Source organism: Trichogramma pretiosum, unplaced genomic scaffold (genome assembly GCF_000599845.2).
Source record: "Trichogramma pretiosum strain Unisexual culture from Peru unplaced genomic scaffold, Tpre_2.0 scaffold38, whole genome shotgun sequence".
Classification (NCBI taxonomy): domain Eukaryota; kingdom Metazoa; phylum Arthropoda; class Insecta; order Hymenoptera; family Trichogrammatidae; genus Trichogramma; species Trichogramma pretiosum.
Window position 1 is genome coordinate 509354 of NW_019641677.1, and position 8078 is coordinate 517431.

Below are 8078 nucleotides of genomic sequence, written 5' to 3' on the forward strand. Positions count from 1 at the left end.
CAATCGCGACCCGATGCATCACAGAAGATTTTTGAAGAGTTACAAGTCTAATCAGTCGACATCTTTGTAGATGTGAGAGAATATTCTTAGGATCGTACATGAAGGTAACTGCAGACTGCTAATTGTAGAAAATTTATTGATATCGTAGTAAGAATAATGATTACAACGTTACACAATTATGAATAAAATCTTTTTTATTAGTTGTAATATCTCGTTGAATAATAACAAACATAATCAAGGTGATTATAAATTTAAACCATTTCCTTTGTACAAAAGTGTGTTACATATTTATATCTATGTCCATAGCATGTAGTCGAACGTATATGGGTCGTTAGTTGGTTTTATTCGGGATGTTACATATTCAACAGCAAGAAATTTATTTATGAAACACGGCTCATTTTTTATTTACTTACATTCGGACTATATGAGTTTTTTTTTTTTTTAATTCTATTATGATACATGTAATATTATGATACACAAAATACTTTATTTTAATCGTCCCGTCTGTTCATACCCTTACTTGTAATTTTTTTTAGTTTAAACGTAGTACTTAGAGTGGCACAATCTCAACTCAACTGTTTATTAAAAATTTATAATTATCGTGAACAACGTTAGATTTTTATTTATCTTTTATATTTTACAAAAAATTGTTTTAAAGCTCTCTTTGGGATATAACTTTCACATTACTTACTCTCGAAATTTTTTCTGAAATTCTCGCCAGGATTTTATAATATAATTTCACACAATAAAATTCCACTCGCATCTTTTTTGTTTCAAAGACGGACACAATTTTATACAAAATATAGTATAACGTTAATAATCGCTTTTTAGATCATTAGAACGCTTTTAATTATAATATCTATATTTATATTTACAATTGAACAACAGTCAATGTTTTCGCTTCGTAATTAAAATGTTTCAATATAAAAAAGTAACCGTAGTAACTCGAATAAATATTGTATCAATTTTTATTATGTGTACGCTTCTCGTACAAAGTAACCTGCAATATCCGAGAAAATTTTCTTCGTCGTGCATCGTCTCATCGTCGTATTATCGTACACTCGATAAAATGGAATATTTTAATCCGAAATGTTATATCAAGTTAAAATTCGGCTGGGGGCGAAAGCTACATCAATTTTTCAAATTATGCATTATGTAAATCAACCATTTTACGATTAAAAAAAAAAAATCTTTAAATTATTTTAGAAGTTTCAAGCAGTTTTCATCGAGAGATAAGGGAAAACAATAGCATCAAACCACTCTTGATAAACACATTTCATTTTCACACGCAAACCAGTTGCTCGATTTCTTACTTATATTTTATATCCATTACAAAATTGTATAGTCTCGAAGGTATAGTATACAAGGTAATTATCACACCCACGCACTGTTCGCTCACTTATATGGTATGCATATGCGACCGATGTAATATGTACATTAGATCATTGAAACGCCTCGAAACTTGGTCGAATCAAAACGTCGAATTAACGCACAAGTAAGAGTAACGCGTTAGACCTGAGTCAGCAAGGTGGCCTGGGCGCCGTTGTTCTTGGCGCCCTGCGTCGCCTTCTCCCTGAGCTGGGTATTGTCGGGCGACTCCTTGGAGTCGACGCTCGAGGCCGTGACGTTGGAGCGCGACGTCATCGTCACGGTGGTGGTGGACGTCTTGCTGATGAGCAGTCCCCGCTCGTTCTCGGCCTCGTCGTCGTCGTTCTTCGAGTTGGCCGTGGAGATGGTGAGCTTGTTGGCCTGATGACGAATATCGAGGTTGGCGCCTCCAGCGCCTCCACCACCGAAACCACCACCGACGCCGCCGCCGCCCAGCTTGCGTCGGTGAGGGAACACGCTGTTCTCGTTGTGGAGGGTGGCGTTGACGTCCTGGCCGGCGGCGCAGGTGCACGCCTTGAGGAAGCTCTTCTTGAAGTTGTCGCTGAGAAAGGCGTAGAGGATCGGGTTCATGGCGCTGTTGGAGTAGCTGAGGAAGCCCGCCAGCAGGAAGATCGTGATGGTGATGCGCGACTGGCACTGGTTGGGCTCCGTGTAGATGAGGGCCATCTGGGTGAACCAGTAGGGCGCCCAGCAGATCACGTAGACGGTGATGACGGTGAGCACGAGGCGCGTCACCTTGCGATGCGAGCGCTTCTTCTCCTTGGACTTGTTCTTGGGGCCGACGGTCTTGAGCTTCCTGATCACCAGGAAGTAGAAGATGAAGATGAGCGTGAGCGGTATGGCGAAGCCGAGCACGAAGCTGTAGAGGGTGAAGGTCGTCTGGCTGCCGTGGTCGTTGGGCCAGAAGATGTTGCAGGTGATGATGTCGCCGCTCAACGACTCCATCGTGTTGGCGTAGAGGAAGACCGGCACCATGAACACGACGCTGGTGATCCAGGCGGTGAGCGAGACCATCTTGGAGATGAAGGGCGTGCGCAGCTTGGGCGACGAGATCGGATGGCAGACGGCGATGTAGCGATCGGCGCTCATGATGAACAGGAAGATGCTCGAGGTGAACTGATTGACGCTCGTCGTCGTCATGTAGGCCTTGCACATGATCTTGCCGAAGGGCCAGATGTTGAGGCTCATCGTCGCCACGAGAAAAGGGATGCCGATCAGGAAGCACTCGTCCGCGATCGCGAGATTGACGATGTAGGTATTGGTGACGGTCTGCATCTTGGAGAAGCGCAGCACCACGTAGATGACGAGGCTGTTGCCCAGCAGACCGACGATGCAGATGATCGAGTAGAGGATCTGATGGAGGGTGGTGATGATCGGCATGTGGGCGTCGCAGTCGATGGCGCTGCTGCCGTTGTAGAGGTAGCCGCCTGGGCCGCCGCTCGTGTCGTTGTAGCTGTACGCGCCGTAGTCCTGGCTATCGTTCGACGTCATGCTGCTGCTCGGAGCGGATTCTTCGGTGAGGGTTTTTGTTCAACGGGCTTCTAATGACAATGATACTCGCAGGAGCTGGCGACTACGACGAAGACGGTCCTTCGAGAGCTCTGAAACATTCGAGAAAGAAAAATATTTCGTTAAAAACTTGGCAATTTCCTTATACAGCTACGATGACGTAGGGGAAAATTTAAAAGTCAAGCGAAAAATAATAGAGCTAGCTTTGTGGCTATATATGTATAAGCTTTATTCGTGCGGGGATTATCTCCCTGCAAAGTTTTAGAGAGGATGGCATACGACGACGACGACAAAGGAGCGCTTATTGTCGAGTCGGATGTTAGGTTTTAATATCCCTCCTCTCTGTCTCTCTCTCCCACACGGGTAAATAACAAAAACCGCATTATTATACAAATCAAGCTGGTTCAATAAAATTCACGAGCATCTCTCCTACCTCTCGCCTGTATAACCCCCGCAACTGGAACAATTAAAAATGATAATCTTGAATAAAGAGAAGAACCCTGTGGCACACACACACACACACACACACACACACATTGCAGAGGTGCAGCAGCACGTTTCTCGCAACTTTTAATTATACGCTAGATTCTCCCAACGGCACAACGAAGCCGCTCTTTATTATCGAGTTGCCGGGAGATTTGCGTATATACACACACACACGAGGTAAGCTTTCTTTCCGTCTTGCCGCGGCAGCGTCAGTTTTAATCTGTCTATCGTGCCGAACCATACACGCGCCCGAGATTCTATGCATGACGTGCTAGAGGGAAAAGAGAAAGAGATGTGTCTATACAAACTCGCTTAGTTTTTGCGGATTACTTAAAAACCTCGGGCTCTCTTTCTCTCTGCGTCTAGCTCGCTCAATTTCCCTTTTTACCACAGCGTCGTACCCTTTCAGGCTCTTCGCTCTTTCGTCTCTCTCTCTCTCTCTCTCTCTCTCTCTCTCTGCGTGTGCTTTGACTCTTTGTAGTCGCAGAGTTCTACGTTTATTTTTTTTTCTCCTGTATTACGCTCGCTCGGTGCGATGACAGAGAAGCGAGCTCGAAAAAAGAAAATTCGCCGCACGTATGATAGGTATAACAAAGTGTAATAACTCGCTGCGGCAACGTATGTACGCGAGGTCGTGCTGACTAGCGCACTTATATAAATCGCATTCGGTGTATTATTATCGATGCGAAATTGAACTCTGGACGGCTCACTTGTGCGCGCGTACACCGTGTCAGCTGTGCGTTTGCTTTTCTTTTGTCTCGGCCTTGTGATCTGCGCGACACACATGGCGAGGGCGGCACATGCGACGGAGAAACGATCGAAGACGTACCAAGAGAGTTTGAGTTTGAGTTTGAGTTTTATTTTGAAACGGACCGTGGGGTAGAACCCCATGTGGCCCATAAGAACAAATATACAAAAGTATAATACAGTCAATTGCAGAGCAATGGTGGTAATATTTACATATCGATCAGTAACAATATTTACAAGCAAGATTAACAATAGAAAGCTTGAGATCGTATGAAAGCAAATTTCAAGTATTGAGAGATATTAGATATTAGAGAATAATTAAAGGCAGAAAAATACATGAAAAAGACAGCTCAGCTCAGCTGGGTACTTGAATGAAATCATAATTTCAAAGCCAGTGAATTTAGATCTTCTTTAGTGAGTATTGGTATGAACTCCGACTCAGGTGATATACGCATGTAGACAGTCAAATTTCGGACGATTGGGCTGGGATACTGGTGATGACGATTTGGCTTCACGAAGCAGATGGTATACATTTTTGGGCCATAAAGGACTCAGAGAGAGCCGGGATTCGCCGCCAGTATCAAACAGATCCTTATTTCCTATTCTTGACAGCTTATGTGACTGAGCAACAAGGCCATCGCGCACAATCGATGAAGAGCACTGGAAAACGATGGCACGAGTGCGTTCCTTGACAGAGCGTGGGTTCCTTGATTTCCAGCTTCGAGTTCTAGTTATGAATCGCTCGTAATGTTTTAAACCCATAGTTGAAAAAGTCTTTTCAAGGACCTGGTCGTCGGAGAGCTCTAGGCCAGACGGCACGCCAGACAGTAGCATCTCGCACTGGTCAGTCTGCAGTGAGTAAGGTGCAATAAATTCAGGAATTTTGCCTATAAATTCAGAGCACTTTGCCGTGGTGACTTTTAAATTTTCAAGATCCTTTTTTATTGGCGATTCGGAAAGAGTAGATGACTTGACTTCCTGTTCCGAAACACGGCGGTCGAGATCTTTAACCGACGCACACAAGCTTTCAACTTTATCCATAAGGCGATCCATAATTCCATACATTTTATCAACCAATTTTTGGTTTGCCATATCGACATATTTGATAATGTGTTCGGTATCGGCTTGAAAAGTTGCAGGGCACGACGTGTCCGACTGAGACATGACGAAAGAGTGATAGGCTTAGATTCCAAACACCAGCAGAAGACGACACGAAACGTAAACACGACACTTTAGAGGCACTGGACACTTGTTGAAATCCTGCGACTGCGCGTTTGAGACTTCCTCAGATTTTCAATGATTCAGGAAACTAACCTTCAAAGTCGAACTCGATGGAGAAATGATAATAATTCTAATTGCAGGATCAAAGATGCAACAAAACACCTGATGCATCCGGAACCTTGCAATATTGAGCGTGCAAGACCTGCAAAACAAGAGCGCCACAAGGGCAGAAAGCAGCAGAATAATAGCCTTAAAGAGGAGCAAGCGAGAGATGTGTGTTGCTACGTACCCAGAGAGAGAGAGAGAGAGAGAGAGAGGGAAGAAAATTTTCCTTCGCTCGTATATAAGTACACACACATATGTGTTTTTTAGCCAGCTGCAAAGTGTAGTCCTCCTGCTGCGACGTAGCAGTTTAGTCGTCGTTTTAGGCGGCTGGCTCAATGATAAACACGCCCGAGAGCCATGCAAGGTGGCGAGAGTACGCAGCATACGTACGCGGTTATTTGTCAGCGGCGAGAGAAAAAGAGAACGAGAGCTTGCGGGATAAATGTAATAAAGCACCTCGGGTGTTTTTCCCCCCCTCGAGTTTCTTTTTTTTTTTTTTCTCTCTCTCTCTCTCTCTCTCTCTCTCTTTGTTACATACATTTTGAGAGTCTGCGGCTACTTTGCTGCTTGCTCGCGTTAAATGTATGTGTGTGTGTGTGTGTCGAATGAGAAGGTGCACGCGCAAACAAATTGACCCGAGTAAACTTAGCCATCAGTCGTCGTCGTCGTCGTCGTCGTCATGCGTACACATCGTATAATGCGCTCGATCTCACACTTCTTAGCCACGCACGCACTCACGGGGTTTATTCTTGGATCCAATCAACTCTCGTGGTCATTATTCAGATTTCGTTGTCGTTGTATACGCAGGACCAGGTATTGTGGAGAAGATGAAATCTGCGATTTTTATTCAAGCCGAGTGTATAGCTACTTGCATGTACAATTTTCTAGAATTTAGCATTCATTTTTTATCATTTTCCATAAATTACTTTTACTTTGCTAAATGTACAAGTAGCTACAGTTCATCTTAAGGCTAGCTTTTGATTGCGACCTTGGCCAATTGGCTATCGAACAAAATGAAACGACACATCCTTCTTTAGCTGGTTGCTCGCTCTTGGATTTCTACGACAGGTAACTTTGACGTGTTCAAAGCTTGTGTTGAGGTTCAACAGACTCATTATTATTAATGTGCTTAACTGATTTCAACTATGTAACTGAACAAAATACTTTCAAATAGGGTACTGAAAAGGTTTATCACGTGTGTTCTTGAAAAAAACATTTTTTATCACTTTTACAGCCTAGTACTGTAATTGAAAAATAACAAATAATTAAGCCTCCAGTTAGCCCTCAAGTTTTAGTTTACGAAAGATCATTATGTCTCTGTATTAAAAAGTTTCTGACAAAAGACTCATTTGATTTTGTCGATTAATCTGTAAATTTCGTCGTTTTTAACACGCAGTGATTTTTCGCAAACGGTGGATCAATAAAATATTTTGAAAAAAAATACAAAGAGTTGATTTCAATGTAAAATTTCTCGCTCTTTCCAAATCTGTCATAAAAATGGGTGTTCTCATTAGAAAAACCGATTTTTGGATCGCCGGAGCTCGAAGGTTACGTTAAAGATCAAATTCAAGATCACGATTGAATTCCTCGTCGAAAAATACATTGGGTATGGAGTTGTTGAAATTTTTCTACGCTTATTTTGCGATGCGATAATACGATAAATGGTGATTTTTCATATGCGGCGCACAAAAATGCATATAGAAAAATTCACTATCAAATTCTTCGTTTTCACGCATTTTTGATGTTTCAAGGACCCCTAATGAACGCTTTCCCGTGAGCCTTACTCGCGTACCATAAAAAATTGTTTAAAACTGATTTTGGCCAATGCAGTGGAAGAAATATATATGCAGTTAACTGTTTGAATAAAAAAATTTCAGATAATGAATAATGATTTTTTAATGAGAACATTATAATGCAATGCGCGATCGGGCATAGTTAATATCACATGTTTAATAACTTATAAATAAGTTTGGATTCCGGCAAAGTATTGTATTATTTTCATGATTTTATATTAGCAACAACAGAACTTCAATATCAACGTGACCGATTCATTGTAAAGTTTTACGATTCGAGTATAACAAGTATTAAAACATCAAAATAATCGTCAAAGATGTACTTACAATTATTAGCTACAGTTACAACAATTACGAAGATAATTCAATAAAATATTAAAATATCGAAATAATCGTCAAAGATTTATTGTGTGCATATTGTTTACCCATTAACCATGTAAAAATTCTTAGTCAATGGTTAATCTTCTATTACTACAATAATACTTTCGTACATGTGCATTCAGACTTTCAGTACGAAATATCACTTTGCGTGCCCAGAGCTTTTTGGCTACCAAGTGTTGTCACGACATCTATTTAAATCAAATCTATAATCATATCATATCTAGCTATTCAGATAGAAATTCAGATTTTGCTCATAATTTTATATGACTGATAACTGACATTTACTCATATTTAACTATAACCTTTGATTAATTCGCTGCATAAAATATAATTTATTTAAAATTTGGATAGTATTTGATAAAAATTACATGAATCGTTTGAAAATGTATATTTTCTAGTATTTTAGAAATTCAGATTTTGCTCATAATTTTATATGACTGATAACTG

At 41.3% G+C, this 8078-nt stretch overlaps 1 protein-coding gene across 3 annotated transcripts in view; it reads right to left on the bottom strand.

Moving 5' to 3' along the window:
* Positions 1 to 243: 243 nt before the first annotated feature.
* The window catches only part of LOC106650708 (somatostatin receptor type 2-like), a 77976-nt gene continuing 70141 nt past the window's right edge, over positions 244 to 8078 (bottom strand). For all 3 annotated transcript variants that reach the window (XM_023460729.1, XM_014368876.2, XM_014368877.2), the window contains one exon: positions 244 to 2990. In XM_023460729.1, the coding sequence (XP_023316497.1) occupies positions 1510 to 2880 (1371 nt within the window). In that variant the 5' untranslated portion in view covers positions 2881 to 2990 and the 3' untranslated portion in view covers positions 244 to 1509. The remainder of the gene's footprint in view (positions 2991 to 8078) is intronic.